At 39.8% G+C, this 20,159-nt stretch overlaps 2 protein-coding genes across 5 annotated transcripts in view; one reads left to right on the top strand and one right to left on the bottom strand.

Annotated features, from left to right (window-relative positions):
- The window catches only part of SHC4 (SHC adaptor protein 4), a 176,695-nt gene that overhangs the window by 40,839 nt on the left and 115,697 nt on the right, over positions 1–20,159 (bottom strand). For all 4 annotated transcript variants that reach the window (XR_009738738.1, XM_061428842.1, XM_061428843.1 and 1 more), the window contains 2 exons: positions 15,443–15,562; positions 1,490–1,543 (listed from right to left, as the gene is read on the bottom strand). Coding sequence is in view for 3 of the 4 variants with exons in the window: in XM_061428842.1 (XP_061284826.1) it covers positions 1,490–1,543; positions 15,443–15,562 (174 nt within the window). In the remaining variant the exon portion in view is untranslated. The remainder of the gene's footprint in view (positions 1–1,489; positions 1,544–15,442; positions 15,563–20,159) is intronic.
- Positions 8,070–9,859, top strand: EID1 (EP300 interacting inhibitor of differentiation 1). Its single transcript, XM_061428829.1, has one exon. It carries the CDS (start codon positions 8,183–8,185, stop codon positions 8,756–8,758), a length of 576 nt encoding a protein of 191 aa, XP_061284813.1. The 5' UTR covers positions 8,070–8,182; the 3' UTR covers positions 8,759–9,859.

Below are 20,159 nucleotides of genomic sequence, written 5' to 3'. Positions count from 1 at the left end.
GCAATGCTTTGGCTGGTTTAAAGAACTAAAGGCACATGAAGACAGTCTAAAAAGAATCAGGATTCTGGAGAACTATGATAGACACCGTGCAGGGCATGTCTAGGGTAAATGAGGATTTTCATACCAATTTTTAAATGATAGCGACATTTAAAACTTGAAAAGGGAAATTTAAGGCAAACGGCAATAATTATTCTTCCCACTGCTCTTACAGAACTCATTACTTTACACTGCTTTACAAAAGTGTTCAAGTTCCTTCGTGGATGGTCGAGTCATAGAGGGTTAGGAAGAGAAGTGACAGTTCTGGAAGTTGATGCTCTCTGCTACCAAACATATCCCTTGGTGTCGATGTTGAGGTCAGATTATAAGGTTGGATGGCGGGTGGATAGAGAGGAGCTGGGGATAGTTATAAGCAGATTGTTGACTGGGTGGAAGATCAGGAGAAGGCAGTGGCACCCCACTCCAGTACCCTTGCCTGGAAAATTCCATGGATGGAGGAGCCTGGGTGGGCTGCAGTCCATGGGGTCGCTAAGAGTCGGACACAACTGAGAGACTTCACTTTGACTTTTCACTTTCAGGCATTGGAGAAGGAAATGGCAACCCACTCCAGTGTTCTTGCCTGGAGAATCCCAGGGATGGGGGAGCCTGGTGGGCTGCCGTCTATGGGGTGGCACAGAGTCAGATACGACTGAAGCGACTTAGCAGCAGCAGCAAGATCAGGTAAAATCCCTGCACATTTGTAGGTACAAGAAAAATGTCATAATGTCACAGAGAAGCAAAATCCTTCTCTTGCTCCCTCGGTTTAAACAGATGTGTTTCTTGGTTGGTCACAGGCTTCCTCGCTTCAATGCCCATCTCCTTTTGCTCTGATCTAGAAATGATGTAGTTGGAGGTCCAGGAATGACCCTCTACTCTGCAGAGAACGCTTGGAGGGAAAGCACCGACTCAGACCTGCACAATTCATGACAATTGAGCATCACGTGGCCTCTTGGTTGAAACAATAGGTTTCTCTCCCCAGCTCAACATTCCCTGCATGAGTTTCTGAAAACTTAGTTGCTCATTTTGGATTAGATTAGTTGCCTTGGCTGCTGGCCAGAATGGCAAATAGGCTTCCCCTCATGTGCCAAACCCAACTGATTGGGAGGATCTGCCAGGAACTCTATGTTGAAAAATTCTGAGGGAGGACCATCGACAGATGTATAACATACTTGTTTTTTATGAATTTGATGTTATCTACAAGAAGCTTCTCAGATGATAACTCCATGGCTAGTAACACAATGGAGTATTATTAGTTTATCCACTAATCCAAGTATTTACAAAATCAGTGACAGGAAATCTTTTGTCAGAACCAAAATTTTCACTGCCTGCTACATATAGCTATTCACGAACCGTAATAAGATATTTGGAAAAGACAGGTAGTGGCTAACATACTTTACATAGAAATTTATTTTAACTCTTATAAAAAAAAGAACTTTAATGAATTCATACTTACCGGATCCCCTCCAGAAGCAAAAGAAATAGACTGCATATGATGATTTGCAATAATCTGGAAAACACAAATTAAACACATATGATGCTATAAACTAATTATTCCTAGTTATATACCATCTAACAGTAATGTACATACATTTGTTTGTTTTGATTTTGCCTGCTTAACATCCCTTTGGAAACCACTCCATCCAAGTTCTATAAAAATCTTATTTAGATCAGGAGGTTCATGTGGGTTTGATCTTACTGCATCTTACTGCCCCCGCCCATTGAAGCTGGACAAATGATCCAGGCCTAGCCAATCAGAAAACACCATCCATCTAGATACAGCAAAGACAATCAACATCTCTGAGGAAGAAATAAGGAGAACAGTAGGAGAAAATGCATCTCTCCCTGTCATTTAATATCTTAGTACAAGCCCAAAGCTTCTAGGAGTCATCTTTTGCTGTCATGAGGGAAAAGTCTGCTAGAAAATTATTTTTCTATGGAGAAAAATCAAAGCTGAGAGTCAAAAACAGTAAAAAGGCAGGAGGTAACAATTGTTTCATCACTTCAACCAATACATTTCCCCCCTCCCTTTATTTTTTTATGTATTTTTTCTAGTTTGTTTATTTATTTTTATATAAGTTACTTTGACTTGAGTTTCAGTCATTTGCCACCATTCTTCAGATCAGATCAGCCGCTCAGTCATGTCCGACTCTTTGCAACCCCATGAATCACAGCATGCCAGGCCTCCCTGTCCATCACCAACTCCCGGAGTTCACTGAGACTCACGTTCATCGAGTCAGTGATGCCATCCAGCTATCTCATCCTCTGTTGTCTCCTTCTCCTCCTGCCCCCAATCCCTCCCAGCATCAGAGTCTTTTCCAATGAGTCAACTCTTCGCACGAGGTGGCCAAAGCACTGGAGTTTCAGCTTTAGCATCATTCCTTCCAAAGAAATCCCAGGGCTGATCTCCTTCAGAATGGACTGGTTGGATCTCCTTGCAGTCCTAGGGACTCTCAAGAGTCCTCTCCAACACCACAGTTCAAAAGCTTCAATTCTTCGGCGCTCAGCCTTCTTCACAGTCCAACTCTCACATCCATACATGACCACAGGAAAAACCATAGCCTTGACTAGACGGACCTTTGTTGGCAAAGTAATGTCTCTGCTTTTGAATATGCTATCTAGGTTGGTGATAACTTTCCTTCCAAGGAGTAAGCGTCTTTTAATTTCATGGCTGCAATCACCATCTGCAGTGATTTTGGAGCCCAGAAAAATAAAGTCTGACACTGTTTCCACTGTTTCCCCATCTATTTCCCATGAAGTGGTGGGACCGGATGCCATGATCTTCGTTTTCTGAATGTTGAGCTTTAAGCCAACTTTTCCACTCTCCTCTTTCACTTTCATCACGAGGCTTTTTAGTTCCTCTTCACTTTCTGCCATAAGGGTGGTGTCATCTGCATATCTGAGGTTATTGATATTTCTCCCAGCAATCTTGATTCCAGCTTGTGTTTCTTCCAGTCCAGCGTTGCTCAAGATGTACTCTGCATATAAATTAAATAAACAGGGTGACAATATACAGCCTTGACGAACTCCTTTTCCTATTTGGAACCAGTCTGTTGTTCCATGCCCAGTTCTAACTGTTGCTTCCTGACCTGCATACAAATTTCTCAAGAGGCAGATCAGGTGGTCTGGTATTCCCATCTCTTTCAGAATTTTCCACAGTTTATTGTGATCCACACAGTCAAAGGCTTTGGCATAGTCAATAAAGCAGAAATAGATGTTTTTCTGGAACTCTCTTGCTTTTTCCATGATCCAGCGGATGTTGGAAATTTGATCTCTGGTTCCTCTGCCTTTTCTAAAACCAGCTTGAACATCAGGAAGTTCATGGTTCACATATTGCTGAAGCCTGGCTTGGAGAATTTTGAGCATTACTTTACTAGTGTGTGAGATGAGTGCAACTGTGTGGTAGTTTGAGCATTGTTTGGCATTGCCTTTCTTTGGGATTGGAATGAAAACTGACCTTTTCCAGTCCTGTGGCCACTGCTGAGTTTTCCAAATTTGCTGGCATATTGAGTACAGCACTTTCACAGCATCATCTTTCAGGATTTGGAATAGCTCAATTGGAATTCCATCACCTCCACTAGCTTTGTTCGTAGTGATGCTTTCTAAGGCCCACTTGACTTCACATTCCAGGATGTCTGGCTCTAGGTCAGTGATCACACCATCGTGATTATCTGGGTCATGAAGATCTTTTTGTACAGTTCTTCTGTGTATTCTTGCCATCTCTTCTTAATATCTTCTGCTTCTGTTAGGTCCATACCATTTCTGTCCTTTATCGAGCCCATCTTTGCATGAAATGTTCTTCTGGCATCTCTGATTTTCTTGAAGAGATCCCTAGTCTTTCCCATTCTGCTGTTTTCCTCTATTTCTTTGCATTGATCGTTGAAGAAGGCTTTCTTATCTCTTCTTGCTATTCTTTGGAACTCTGCATTCAGGTGCTTGTATCTTTCCTCTTCTCCTATGCTTTTTGCTTCTCTTCTTTTCACAGCTATTTGTAAGGCCTCCCCAGACAGCCATTTTGCTTTTTGCATTTCTTTTCTACGGGAATGGTCTTGATCCCTGTCTCCTGTACAGTGTCACGAACCTCATTCCATAGTTCATCAGGCACTCTATCTATCAGATCTAGGCCCTTAAATCTATTTCTCACTTCCACTGTATAATCATAAGGGATTTGATTTAGGTCATACCTGAATGGTCTAGTGGTTTTCCCTACTTTCTTCAATTTCAGTCTGAATTTGGCAATAAGGAGTTCATGGTCTGAGCCACAGTCAGCTCCTGGTCTTGTTTTTCCTGACTGTATAGAGCTTCTCCATTTTGGCTGCAAAGAATATAATCAGTCTGATTTCAGTGTTGACATCTGGTGATGTCCATGTGTAGAGTCTTCTCCTGTGTTGTTGGAAGAGGGTGTTTGTTATGACCAGTGCATTTTCTTGGCAAAACTCTATTAGTCTTTGCCCTGCTTCATTCTGTATTCCAAGGCCAAATTTGCCTGTCACTCCAGGTGTTTCTTGACTTCCTACTTTTGCATTCCAGTCCCCATTCTTACTAAGGCACTAACATAAAGAGTTTCAATATGAAGTAAGACTATCTAAGTAAACTGAATAAGTTAGCTAAACTGTTTAGCTTAGCTAAGATTGTCTCTTTTACTTTAGATTCTGGCTTCCTTATTTGGAAACCACAGTGTAATGACCAATTTGCAGAGACCTATTTGTCATACTCTTTTAAAGATTTGTTAAATCAACTATGTACCAATTGACTAATCCTGCCTTCGGATTTGTGTAACAGAATCTAACAGCTCTACTCTTAGATGTATATCCAAAAGAACTGTGTAAATGCATATACCAAAAGATCTCAAGAAAGATAATCACTGCCTTGCTCATAATAGCCCCAAACTGGAAACAATCCCAATGATGATCACTGTGATATTCAAACATGGGACTACTATACAGCAACAACATATTTCTTGGGCAAAAGAAGCCAGACACAAAGACTGTATACTGCATAGCTGAATTTATATCAAGTTCAAAACCAGGCAAAATTATTTCATTCTGTTTGAAGTCACGATAGTAGTGACTTTGGGGGCAAAGGAAGAGAAAACAAGCAGTTTTCTGGGATCCTGCAAATGATGTTCCTTGATCTGGGTAGTAGTTAACACAAACAAATTCATTTTGTGATAATCAAGCTATACATTTACAATTTGTGCACTATTCTATATTTGTTTTCTATATTTATATTTCAGCTTAAAATGATTACTAAAAACAAAATCAATATACAGAGACCAACATCATTCCCATACACCAGGAACAGCCAATCTGACACTGTATGGGGAAGAGGGGAGAGGTATATTTTACAAGAGAACCTAAGTATATAACTAATAAGAATTACATAAAACTTTTTGGAAAACTTCAGTGAAGAGTATAAATAACATATGAACATGCAGAACATATATATCACCTTTATGGATGAGAAGACAATATTATAAAGACATCAATTCTCCTCCAAATTAATTTATAAATTCCATACAATTCCAATAAAAATTCAGTGCCATTCAGGGAACTTTTTAAACTACTTCTAAAATTCATACTGGAAGAATAAATGTGCAAGAAGAACTAAGGCAATTTTTTAAAGAACAAAGAGAAAAGATTTTCCTTATTATTAAGACGTATTATAAAACTATAGAAATTCATTAGACTACAAAGACTAAAAAGGACTGACACTTTTGTGCTCTTTTAGCCTATGATAAATGTGGCACCAAACAGCAGACAAAAGGACAAGTGATTAAATTAGCGGAGTCAGCTGAATCAGCTACATATATGAAAAATATAAAAATAAATCCTGTCCTCATGATATTTATAAATAAATGTCTGAACCACAAAAGAGCCATACAGACATTAAAAGACAGATAAAAGATTATGCTTAAGTTCTCTGAGGTAGGCAAATCCATCCTAATTTTTTAAAAAAAGACATACAGGAAAGAAACTTTTAAATTTGAATACATGAAAGCTTATTTTAAAACTTTTGTATAAGAAAAGATCTCCAAAACAAGAAACAACAGGCAAAGAGAATATATTTGCAATATGTGAAACAAAGTTTTCACACAGAGTTTATAAAACATTCCTACATCAATAAGAAAAAAAAAAAAAATACCCAAATAAGATCATTTAATTTTCAGAAGTAATACAAATGTTCAATAAACATATTGAAAGATAACCTGCAAAGAAAATCAAGGCTATAAAAAATAAAACAAGACACCATTAAATTGACAAAGTTGTTAAAGTTCAACAAAATCATGTGTAGCACGGGTGTGGATATTCTTGAACACCACTGCCTAGTGCTTAAATTTGTACAATAACTTTCAGAGGCATTTGACATTGATGCTTTTGAACTGTAGTGTTGGAGAAGACTCTTGAGAGTCCCTTGGACTGCAAGGAAATCCAACCAGTCCATTCTAAAGGAGATCAGTCCTGGGTATTCTTTGGAAGGAATGATGCTAAAGCTGAAACTCCAGTACTTTGGCCACCTCATGCGAAAAGTTGACTCATTGGAAAAGACTGATGCTGGGAGGGATTGGGGGCAGGAGGAAAAGGGGACTACAGAGGATGAGATGGCTGGATGGCATCACCGACTCGATTGGACCTGAGTCTGAGTGAACTCCCGGAGATGGTGATGGACAGGGAGGCCTGGCGTGCTGCAATTCATGGGGTCGCAAAGAATCAGACACGACTGAGCGACTGAACTGAACTGAACTGAAAGCTAAAGTATGCATACCCTGTAATAACCTTTCCACTTTCAGGTTTTTACTAGAGAGAAGTATTGGCACATGTAGATATTCATTTACCCGTACAATACAAAAAAAAAAAAAAGGAAATTCTTTGTGCATAGTTAAGTCAACTACAGTATAGCTATACAGACAGAATACTATGAAAACATGTGTCTATGTATACTAACAGCTAAATCTACAAGATTTAGGGGTTTTTTGCTTTTTTATAAGTTGAAGGCAATTATGTAAGACATGTTAAAAAAATAAGATTTTTCCATGAGGACTTAAAAGATTCATATAAATGCACAGAAAAAGATTTACAGAACACACACCAAATTAAGTGTAAAGTCACCTCCTGCGGCAAAAAAAAAAAAAAAAAGATGGGCCCATGTATTTCTTCTCTGCATATTTTTTTAAAGAACACCGATAATATGCTTATTTGTGAATTTAACATTTTTTTAAATGAGAAAAATAGAAGAGAGGGATGGATGAGTTCTTAATATGCTGATGCATGGCTGAGAACACCGTGTGGTTTTCAGGTGCAGAGCAGTCCATGGGGTCGCGGAGAGTAGGACACGACTGAGCGACTTCACTTTCACGCACTGGAGAAGGAAATGGCAACCCACTCCAGTGTTCTTGCCTGCAGAATCCCAGGGACGGGAAGGGGAGCCTGGTGGGCTGCAGTCTATGGGGTCGCACAGAGTCGGACACGACTGAAGCGACTTAGCAGCAGCAGCAGCTGCACAGAGACGAAGTTAGTTAAATCCTTGGAGCAGATGAGACTGCCTGGGAATGGAGGAAAGGGGAGCAGCGGAAAGAGGACAGAGAGAAAGGAGAGGGGCGAGAGGGGAGGAAGATTAAGGGGTCTTCAGTTCAGTTGCTCAATCGTGTCCGACTCTTTGCGACCCCTGGACTGCAGCACGCCAGGCCTCCCTGTCCATCACCAACTCCCGGAGTTTACTCGAACTCATGTCCACTGAGTCGGTGATGTCATCCAACCATCTCATCCTCTGCCGTCCCCTTCTCCTCTCGCCCTCAATCTTTCCCACCTTCTGTAGAAGGCATATAGAGTATTTTCAAGTTTATAGCATCATAAGCAGCAGAACGGTTAGGTAAGGTGGAGGCCAAGCAATGCACAGCCCTAGGTCCGAAATTCGAACGCACGGAGCGCAGATCCCCGAGTACTGGGAATGTCCCCCAGAGGGGGATGGGGGGCACTACCAGCGGCCAAACCAGAGCAGCGCTCTGAGCAGGAGGCGGTGTTTGGGGGTCGCGCACACGCACGAGGTCACGCAAGCGCACGGTGCTTGCGCAAGCGCACAACCGCACGGCCCCGTAGCTCGGAGCTTGTGGAAAACGAACGACTTGTGGGGAGGTTGAGCTGCTTGCACTATGTCTGAAATGAACGAGCTGTCCGAGCTCTATGAGGAGAGCACCGATCTGCAAATGGATGTGATTCCTGGTGAGAGTGACCTTCCGCATATGGAGGTAGGCGGCGGGAGCCGGGAGCTATCCCCGAACCCCTCCCGCGCCGGGGCCCCGCCACAACTGGAGGAGGAAGGCCCAATGGAGGAGGAGGCGGCCCAGCCAATGGCGGAGCCACAGGGGCCCCGAGGCCTCGCTAGCCGGCCCAGCCCTGGGGAGCAGCCAGGCCAGATCGCGGGCCCTGATTTCGAGAGCGAGGACGAGGGCGAGGAATTCGATAACTGGGAGGACGACTATGACTATCCGGAAGAGGAGCCGCTCAGTGGTGCGGGGTACAGAGTATCAGCGGCCCTTGAAGAAGCCAACAAGATGTTTCTGAGAACCTCCAGAGCCAGAGAAGCAGCTCTGGATGGCGGGTTTCAGATGCATTATGAGAAGACCCCGTTTGATCAATTGGCTTTTATCGAAGAGCTTTTTTCACTTATGGTTGTCAATCGTCTGACGGAAGAACTCGGCTGTGATGAGATCATTGACAGAGAGTAGTTAAATGCTGTTAAGAGAGGAGGAAGCTGCTTGAGGAGAGACCCAGCATTCCACTGTCTTTTGGGTTCATTCCAAATAGTTCTGTGCCAATGAAAAACTTAATCTTCCAAAAAAAAATTTTTTTTTTTCTGCAGAGTAGAATAAGGTAGTGACTGCACAGTTATGAAAAAGGAAGAAAATTGTTAAAGAAGAGTATCTTAGTACTGTTGAAACCTGTTTTCAAGAATGTCCAGAGACACGGCTTTGACTTTGTTGTTTATTCAGAGTAATTTCCTTGCATCGAGGAAGATAATCTTTCATGTTTCACTGTAAGGAATGGCTTCTCAAGAATAAGTTATGACCAAGATAGACTGCCAGTACAAGAGCCCACTGATGATAATTATATGAGAAAAAGTAACTGATGTGTCCACCTTAGGACATAAGATGTCTTTGAGTTATTTGGACTGTATGCATATTGAGAAAACTTTAAAGATTCAAGTTTGTAATCTATCCGAGCTCTGGTTATCAAAGGCTAAATTTTTAGTGTAAAATAAATCTACCAAGTATTCTTCAGTATCTCAAAGGATAATCTACCCCCAAAAGAAGTATGTGTCTTGTGTGCTATATCTTAAAACGTGTTTCCAAGAACAACTGAGATTTTGTTTGTACATATATCTTGATCATTTTTAAAGCTACTGTAATCTTTTATTCAAGAAAATTCATTGCCTTGAACATTTTTAAAAGTCAAAACTTAAGACGTCCTTAATGAAGTTTCAAATTTAGACTGTAAAATGTACATGAAGGTACAAAGAGCACAAACTCTTTCAAACATCAGTATATACTAGAGAATTTTCTGTTTCACTTGCTCTCTTTTTTCATTTAACTTTACAGGCAAAAGACTCTGGTTGAACTTCATAATGTAAGAACTGTTAAATGAACATTGTCTAGTAAAAGGAAAGCCCTACATCTAAAAAAAGACACTATCAACAACCCTTAAAAGTTTTAAATCTGCCCAGAAATCCACCTCAGTATCTGAAGTTTCCCTCTGTCTCCTCCTCTAATTAAGCTTGTTTTTGGTTATGCACCAGCATTCAAAATAATAAAGATTTCTTGTTCTCTGTATTTTGTTTGTCTAATTGTATACATACTTTATCTAATTCTACTTTTTATTTGCTATACTGTTTGTGTGACTGCAACCATTTTATGATTTAAATTTAATGACTTTATAAGGGAAAGTGCTCCAGCTTCAAATACTAGATTACAAATTAATTGGTGTAAATTAAACTTAGTAAATTCCTATAAGAGAATTTGCCAAGCTGGGAAAACCTGCTAAATCAGTAAGCATCTCGTGGTTAGTAAGATGCTGAAGTTCTATGAATACTATAATTAGAAGGCTATGCCCAATGAAACTGAGTATACCAGCATGTCTTAAGATTAGTAAAAAGGTACCAGATGTTTTTGCTGCATTATGGCAGTAAAGGATACACCCAATATAACAGGACAACTCAGAGCCTTAATTTTGTTGCAGTCATCCTGTCTTTTAGGGAGGGGGGTTCTTTTCTGTATAATACAGGGCTGACAAGGATGATCATAATTCAGACACTAGCTTGGCAGGGAGAGGAGTGATAGATGGGGGAAGACTAAAAAGGAGGTTAAACACTAGCACTTAAATTTTAATTCTACTGGTCTCCCATGGCTCACTTTGCATTTTCAAACAGCTTATAGATGTAATACGAATGTGGATAGATAACTGCTTGTATGATATGATGAGAATTAATAGGACTCTGGACAAAGAAAAGTGCCAATATATATGAATTGACTAGTCGCATTTATCTCCAGATAAGATGCCAGGAAATAGCTTCAGAAAAAAACATATCTACAAACTACAAGTGTTACTCTATTTGTCTTAGAAATCGAGTAGGGAGCAAGAGCAAGGGGAAAGAAAGCTACTTCCTGTTAGGTTTGAAGGCTCATTTAGAGAAAGACCTGGACTCTAACTCACTCTTGATGGTTTGTTAGTCTTAAAAATAGGCAGTAACTTAAGAGACTGCTGACATTAATGCTTGTTAATATTTACTGAAAGTAGAAAAGGGTAACATTTTTAAACATTACAGTTACCACAGACTGAAACCAAGCCTACCTAATTTGAACCTAGGCTCCACTGCTTACTAGCTCTGTAACAAGAGATTAATCTCTGCCTCAGGGTCCTAAATTAAAAATAAGAATACTTGAATGAACCTTATAAATTGTGATAATTAAATGAAGATATATGCTGCTGCTAAGTCGCTTCAGTCGTGTCCAAGTCTGTGTGACCCCATAGACAGCAGCCCAGCAGGCTCCTCTGTCCCTGGGATTCTCCAGGCAAGAATACTGGCGTGGGTTGCCATTTCCTTCTTCAAATTAAGATATATACATCTATATCAATAGGTAAACTAAAGAAGGGAGTTCTGGGGAAATTCTAAGCCTGTCTGATGTAGGGAGCGGTGGGGATGAGGAATGGGGGAGAGAGAAGTTAAACTTCTGAGTGTGTAGTGTGATTTGTGGAGCACTTTCTAGGTCTATCCATACTTAACGTAAATTTTTGCTATCGGATGTCCCACATTGGCTCCCTTCGAGGACATAGATCTATTTTGTTTGGCTCATGCTTATAATTTTAATTTCTTAAAGACCAACATCCCATAATTTATAGAGATCAGTAAAACTCCCAGATTTCCATCATTTTCCCTCCCAAAAGTAGAGGAAGATCTGGCAGCCCTTGCCCTATAGTCGTATGGGATTGGGCTTTACCCAGGGGAAGTATTCTGTTTGCCCCAGCTTTCCTCCCCACTGTGGAGGACAAGTGGACACTGTGGAGGCACTCATCATCGATCACCGCTTGCACCGTTGTGTTTTCATGGACCCAGACAGTTTGCATTACCTACCTGGCCTCTAGGTATTTGAATTGCCTCTCCTGGAGATAAAAGATTTCTCCATTTTCTGCCTGTTTTACCTTGTTATCTATTACCCTTCTCAATTTCAGTAGCTGTTAAGGAGTCAGTGATAGGAGTATAGAAATGAGTAAATGGGAATGGGAGCTACTGAGACTCACATTTCTTAAAACCTTATTAAAATATGTCAAGGAAGTCTGCTGCTTGAATTTTTAAAACAAGGACTAAAAAATCCTGTAACTTGCTTTTCCAAAACGTTTTTTCCCATTTCAAAATGCGTAAGTTTTAAAAATTGTAAGTATTGTGTGTTTCTGTGTTTAATATAAACTTATTTTCTGCCTCCGAGGTTCTGTGAGACATTTTCTGGGAGCAAATGGTTACATTCTTGATGTTCTCAGTGAAGGAAGATAAACGTGAACCATCTGACCCATAAGTGTTCTGTCATGTATGCATGTACCTATAAATTTGAAGCTGTTTTTTATTTCAGTCCAAAGAATATCTTAGAATTTGAGGGGGTGGTTTTTGTATTTATCTCAGAACTTCAAAGGATATTTTTCTTTAAGGAAAATGTAATAAATCATTTTCTCATGCTACACCCAGAAGGTCACTTTTCTGCTGCATTTATCCCTGGGATATTTTCAGTTCAGTTCAGTTGCTCAGCTGTCTCCAACTCTTTGCGACCCCATGAATCGCAGCACGCCAGGCCTCCCTGTCCATCACCATCTCCCAGAGTTCAGTCCAACTCAGGTCCATCGAGTTGGTGATGCCATCCAGCCATCTCATCCTCTGTCGTCCCCTTCTCCTCCTGCCCCCAATCCCTCCCAACATGAGAGTCTTTTCCAATAAGTCAACTCTTCGCATGAGGTGGCCAAAGTACTGGAGTTTCAGCTTTAGCATCATTCCTTCCAAAGAACACCCAAGGCTGATTTCCTTTAGAATGGACTGGTTGGATCTCCTTGCAGTCCAAGGGACTCTCAAGAGTCTTCTCCAACACCACAGTTCGAAAGCATCAGTTCTTCAGCACTTAGCTTTTTTCACAGTCCAACTCTCGCATCCATACATGACCACTGGAAAAATCATAGCCTTGACTAGACGAACCTTTGTTGGCAAAGTAATGTCTCTGCTTTTGAATATGCTATCTAGGTTGGTCATAACTTTCCTTCCAAGAGTAAGCATCTTTTAATTTCATGGCTGCAGTCACCATCTGCAGTGATTTTGGAGCCCCACAAAATAAAGTCTGACTCTGTTCCCACTGTTTCCCCATCTACTTCCCATGAAGTGATGGGACCAGATGCCATGATCTTAGTTTTCTGAATGTTGAGCTTTAAGCCAACTTTTTCACTCTCCTCTTTCACTTTCATCAAGAGGCTCTTTAGTTCTTCTTCACTTTCTGCCATAAAGGGTGGTGTCATCTGCATATTTGAGGTTACTGATATTTCTCCTGGCAATCTTGATTCCAGCTTGTGCTTCCTCCAGCCCAGCGTTTCTCATGATGTACTCTGCATATAAGTTAACTAAGCAGGGTGACAATATACAGCCTTGATGTACTCCTTTTCCTATTTGGAACCAGTCTGTTGTTCCATGCCCAGTTCTAACTGTTGCTTCCTGACCTGCATACAAATTTCTCAAGAGGCAGATCAGGTGGTCTGGTATTCCCATCTCTTGAAGAATTTTCCACAGTTTATTGTGATCCACACAGTCAAAGGCTTAGTCAAATGGCATAGTCAATAAAGCAGAAATAGATGTTTTTCTGGAACTCTCCTGCTTTTTCGATGATCCAGCAGATGTTGGCAATTTGATCTCTGGTTCCTCTGCCTTTTCTAAAACCAGCTTGAACATCTGGAAGAGCTGCCCTTTTAATGGGATCTATAAAGCTTCTTGAGTTTAAGCATCCAGAGTGGCACATCTTTTTTACACACCCCCAACTCCATCCACCCCCCGTGGCTATTCTCCCCAGGTCTTCAAAATAGTTCAAAACTATTTTGAAAAATCAGCCCCTGGGCCTGATATCAATGAGATCCTAACTTTGGCTCCCACTCTAGCAGTGGGCTGAACAGAGCTCCTTCAACACCAGCAGTGTAGAAAGGATGGGAGCCACTCCCCAAAGCACCTCTGCTGTAACTACTGGTGGTAGAAGCCACCTATGCCCAGTGTCCCTCCTTCTGTTTGCCTAAAAGGTTATGGGTATATTGTACCAGCTCTAATTGCAGTGGCCTGGAAAAGAGTAGTGGAGGGAAAAGAGATTTTCAGAATAACTTATGCCCCCACCATACACAACACAACCCTATACTCAATGAAATCATACACAACGAAAAGCAATGGTACCAGAGCTGGTACCATTCACATGAGTGAAAACTAAAAACAAATTTTACATCCACAAATGTCTTGAGGACAAAGCACCTGAAAGACTGAATGTTTGCCTTCCACCCAGAGAGGCTGCATCTTCTAATGACAGCCCCAAATGTTCTGTTGTCAGGTATGCCTCTCTTAGATAACCAATTATGAACCAATTAATCCATTTTAAATGAGTTCATATTACACAGTTTCTTCTGTGGCTGGGTAAGCAATGTTATTTTATTCTGCTTTTGAATTTAAAAAATAAAACCACAAGTGAATTTTTTGGCCAGAAAATAGAAATACAAACGTTTACAACTGTACTTACATGTTACTATTTTATAATTTTACATATTACAATATGCTTTCCCTGCTAAGTACTGAGTATATGAAAAGGCCTCAAGGAAGAATGTTTGAGTAAAAAATAATAATAGGTACCATGTAAGGGCACTGTGCTGTGTGATTTATATCCATGATCTTATTTGATCCTCTAAGTAACCCCACAGACACATTCTGTGTCTAAACCGATCTTCTTAGAAGCTCTATGAATAAGAACTCATTTCACTGATGATAAGAATTGAGTGGGAAGATAACTTGCTTGTTAGTGGCAAATCAGGCTTTCTACCTGGATGTGACATCAAAGCCTCTTAGTGTTTTTTCAGTGCCAAGTACACATTGAACCTTCTATGAGTCCCTGAACAACAGCACCCCACACAGTAAAACCTTAAATACTAAGAAATTCAAATCATTACATATTAGACAAAGAAAAATTAGAGTCTAGCATACATAAAGGAATTTAGTTTAAAAAATAAAAAGTCAAAGGATGTCCTAGTTTAAAGTACATTTAGCCCAGTGACTGTGTATCTTTTATATTTGCTTCAGCAATGCTGTTTTTTAAGAAATAACATTTACAATGAGAATTCGGCCACACCATAGCATCATAAATCATCAAAGATGAAAAAGTTGTTTATACAATAACATTCAAGAAGACTTTTCAATCGTAAGGGTTGAAAGAAAATGTTTTATGCTTTAAATTTTGGTTAGCTAGAACACTGGCCCGAACATTATCCTTCTCCTCTGTCCTTCATCTGCATCCCCGGTCCTGATGAAGGAATTGCTTTCTCTTTGGGGCAGGGTGGTGGAGAATAATAAGTGACTGGCTTGAGTATATTCCAAACAGTATTTACTATGATCTTTGTGCCTTTGTTCTTATTAACAAAGCCAATTAAGTAGGGGCAAGTATTAGGCAGTTAAATATCCCAGTGATGGCTTAATAATACTGTTGTTCTAATTACTATTATACATAAATCCTTGGCAGATATTTACCCCCATGTCTCATTAAGTTTTAGGCACACTGTCTGAAACTTTATTCTTTTTATTATGCCTAGACTGTTCTAGAAAAACAGAAGATATGTTAAACTATAAATGACACTCATAAGCTTACCTGTTGGTTGTCAAGATTCATCAGTGTGAGACTGCATGTTGAGATGGTCAGTTTTATATTCATTCCCGAAAACTGAAGATTACTTTTGCCAAGAACTGTTGATAGGAACTTAGCTGGAGGCTTTAAAAATAACAAAACAACATTCTAAGTTACAGATTTTGTTACAGAAGGAATATTTATGTTTTTTTAAATGTTAAAAATGTGACAAAGCCCACACGCTTACTTTCTATTTTACTTTAAATAAATCAAGTGAGATGGAATGCTTTTTTAATATAAACTTTTTAAAATTGAAATGCAGCAAAATTCTTAAGTAGTAAAACCTGAGCCCTCAGACTTTTTCTCATACAGTCCCTTCTCCCCAAGTGCTGGGAGTAGGGGCATGCTTTATATAAAAGGAACTCCCGTGAGAGTTTGGATTAACTGAATTCACAAGTCATTTTGAACACCACAAATCTAAAAAAGAGAGAAAAAGTTGCTGCCTAGGTTTTTTGTGGTGATTAAAAGAGTACAAAAAACACAACATGCCAAAACTTATGAAACACAGGGAACGTGCTGCTTTTATATCTATAACATTATAAATTATAATTTATAGTATAAACACACACTAAAAAAGAAAGATCTCAAATCAACAACCTAACTTAGGGAGTGGGAGGAGGGACAAATTAGGAGATTTGGAGTAACATATATGCTGCTAAGTCACTTCAGTGTTGTCCGACTCTGTGCAACCCCACTGATGGCAGCCCACCAGGCTCCCCCGTCCCTGGGATTCTCCAGACAAGAATACTGGAGTGAAAAAAAAAAAAAGAATACTGGAGTGGGTTGCCATTTCCTTCTCCAGTGCATGAAAGTAAAAATTAAAGTGAAGTCGCTCAGTTGTGTCTGACTCTTAGTGACCCATGGACTGCAGCTTACCAGGCTCCTCCGTCCATGGGATTTTTCCAGGCAAGAGTACTGGAGTGGGGTGCCATTGCCTTCTCTGGTAACATATATACTACTATCTATAAAATAGATAACCAACAAGGACCTACTGTTTAAAGCACAGGAAACTATACTCAATATCTTGCAATAATCTATAAGGGAAGAGAATCTGAAGAAGAAATATATATATACATATACATGTATAACTGAATTACTGTGCTGTACACCTGAAACAAACACAATATTGTATTTCAGCTATACTTCAATAAAAAATTTTAAACCAACCTAAATTTACAATTTAAAGAAATCAAAAAAGTTTTTAAATTAAACTCAAAGTTAGAAGAAGGCAAGAAATAATAAAGATTAGAGCGGAGATAAATAATATAGAGACTAGAAAAACAATACAGAAAATCAGAGAAATCAAAAGTTGGTTCTTCAAAAAGATCAACCAAACTGACAAACCTTTAGCTAAATAAGTTAAGGAAAGAAAAAAGAGAAGACAAATTAAAAAGATCAGAAATGAAAGTGGGGACTATACTACCAATTCTATGGAAGTAAAAGGACTGTAAGAGAATTCTATGAACAACTGTATGTCAACACACTGGATTACTTAGATGAAATGGATGAATTTCCAGAAACATAAAACCTATAAGGACTAAATCACAAAGAAACAGAAAATCTGGGTAGACCTATAACTAGTCGGAAGGAAGGAAGACAAGAAAGCAAGCAAGAAAAAAAGAGGAGGCAGGGAGGGATAGATGAGAGGAGGGAGGGAGGGAGAAGGAAGGAAAAGAAGGAAGGAAGGAGGAAGGAAGGGAGGGAAGGAAGAAGGGGAAATAACAAGTGGTGACAAGGACGTGGAGAAATTGAAACCCTTGTGCACTATTAGCAGAAATGTACAACGGTACAACAGCTTATTGAGGGTAGCAGCTCCTCAAAAAACTAAAACTAGAATTACCACATGATCTAGCAATTCTCTCCAGTACTCTTGCCTGGAAAATCCCATGGACAGAGGAGCCTGGTGGACTGCAGTCCATGGGGTCGCTAAGAGTCGGACACGACTGAGCGACTTCAATTTCACTTTTCACTTTCATGCGTTGGAGAAGGAAATGGCAACCCACTCCAGTGTTCTTGCCTGGAGAATCCCAGGGACGGGGGAGCCTGGTGGGCTGCCGTCTATGGGGTCGCATGGAGTCGGACATGACTGAAGCGACTTAGCAGCAGCAGCAGCTAGCAATTCTGCTTCTTATTATATATCCAAAAGAACTGAAAGCAAGGACTTAAAGAGATATTTGTACATCCATGTTCATAGCAGCATTATTCACAATCGTTAAAACATGGAAGTAACCCAAGTGTCTATCAACACTTGGTGGATAAGCAAAATGTGATATATACATACAATGAAATATTATTCAGTCTTAATTAGGAGGGAAATTTTGACATATGCTACAGCATGGATGAACCATGAGGACGTATGTGAGGTAATGTGAAATAAGCCTATCACAATATGACACTGCATGATTCCACTTATATGAGATAATTAGAGTAGTCAAAATCATAGAGACAGAAAGTAGAATGGTGGTTGCCAGGGGCTTGAGAGGGAGAAGGATGGAAATTTATTGTTTAATGGGTAAAGACTTTCTGTTTTACAAGATAAAAAAAGAGTTATGGGCTTATTCCCATTAAATTGTTTAACTAGATTGTGTAAAATAACTTAATTGCTTAATATGAAATTACAAAGTGAAGGCTTGGGGAAAATTGGCTTTTTTAGAAGCAAACAATTCTAAATATATTCTGTTCTTCAAATAAATGATTTTCTTTCTTAGAAAAAAAGTAATGCAGATAGACGGTGTGATGATTGAGCAACAATATGAATGTATTCACTGAACTATACACTTAGAAATGTTTACAATGGTAAATATTATGTGTGTTTTAACACGATTTTTCAAATTGTGAAGAAAAAGAATATTAAAAATATGAAGTACATAGAAGAGTCCCTGGCATGTATTAAGTACTCAATAACTCTTTAGGAGTAGGCAATGGCAACCCACTCCAGTATTCTTGCCTGGGAAATCCCATGGACAGAGGAGCCTGTCGGGCTACAGTCCGTGGGATTGCAAAAAGTTGGCCACAACTGAGTGCATGTGCACATTCTGTATAAATCTAGCTATCAAGGAGTTAACTCAATAATTTCTCTTTTTTCTTTACATGTTTACTTTCTGGAAAGATGATAGCCTGGTTTGCTTTATTTTGTTTTCCAGTGTGGACTCCCACTAATCCTGAAATGAGAAAGTCTTAAGTTGGGATCATCCAGTCACAACCTCCTATTTGAAGAGGTTATGAGAGGCAGGAGGAGGTTAGAGGCTATAGGCAGATCATGGGTTCTGTCAAAGAAACTACTCATAGGAGTTCTAATAGAATGCAAAGACCATTCACCAGTTTCCTGTACTATGGGGCTCACTTGAGTCACTCTGGGTGACAATGGATTCAGCCTTAAGAGATAATGAGCAATGATAAAAATATGAGGCATGGATTTCCCTGGTGATCCAGTGGATAAGACTCCATGCTTCCAAGGCAAGGGGCATGTGTTTGATCCCTGGTCTGGGAACTAGGATCCCAAATGCCTTGTGGGGTGGCCAAAAAAAAAAACAAATGAGACAGGGTGGTATGGTAATAGAGCACTAAGCTGAGACTAAAAACCTGGCTTTGACAGTTGGCACTGACCTTGATCATTCTAGTAACTCAAGGCAAGTCTCTTTGAGCCATACTTTAGAAGCTAGCAAAGTGAGAGGGTTTTTCCTGGGAGATCTCTAAAAATCCTTCCCCTCTTAAATAATCTACAGTTCTGTAACTGATATGGCTATCTTAAGAGCCTTTGACTCTCTCCTTTGGACTTCGAAGCAACTATTCTAGGTTTAATAACTTAATACATAATTGGCAGAGATGTATTAATACATCTTTTGTTACCCAAACATGATTGACCAGAGTGTTTCATTATTCAGTCACATAACAAATCACTGGCCACAGGCATTTGTTTCTGCAAAAACTCCTGGTCGGTAATGTGCTAATACAATAATACTAACTGCCATTATCATTGAAAGCTTATGTAACCCAGACACCATGTTAACCACTGTGATGTACACATCGCTTCATTTGATTCTTACCTAACTCTATAAAGTATGTGCTATTTTCTCCCATTTTATAGATGAGGAAGCCAAGGATCCAAAGGGTGAAATGACTTGTTCAAGGTCACACAGTTACTAGGGGCAGAGACAGGGTTTAAATCCAAGTCTAACATGGAGTCTTGTGCTTTCTTTCAGCATAAAAAGCTCCTTCTACCCATTTACTATCCTACTGCTACCAGCACCCATGTTTCCATTTGAAAATAGGCCATGGAGTCTTTTTTTTTATTATTTAAATTTATTCATTTTAATTGGAGGCTAATTGATTTACAATATTGTATTGGTTTTGCCATACATCAACATGAATCCGCCACGGGTGTACACGTGTTCCCCATCCAGAGCCCCCCTCCCACCTCCCTCCCAGTACCATCCCTCTGGGTCATCCCAGTGCACCAGCCCCAAGCATCCTGTATCCTGCATCGAACCTGGACTTAAAAGCCTAAAATGTTAAAATGCAGAATACATACATTATAAAATATTGAAATTGGAAGGTACCAAAACTGGTCATTTTGTCAACAACTTAACTTACAGAAACAAAAATGAAGTTTCTTACAGAGATGCGATGCCATGCTCAAAGGAAAGTAAAGACCCAGCCCTGCAACCAGATTTTTTCTAAC

Source organism: Bos javanicus, chromosome 10, assembly GCF_032452875.1.
Source record: "Bos javanicus breed banteng chromosome 10, ARS-OSU_banteng_1.0, whole genome shotgun sequence".
NCBI lineage: Eukaryota > Metazoa > Chordata > Mammalia > Artiodactyla > Bovidae > Bos > Bos javanicus.
This window is presented reverse-complemented; position numbering and strand designations above follow the sequence as displayed.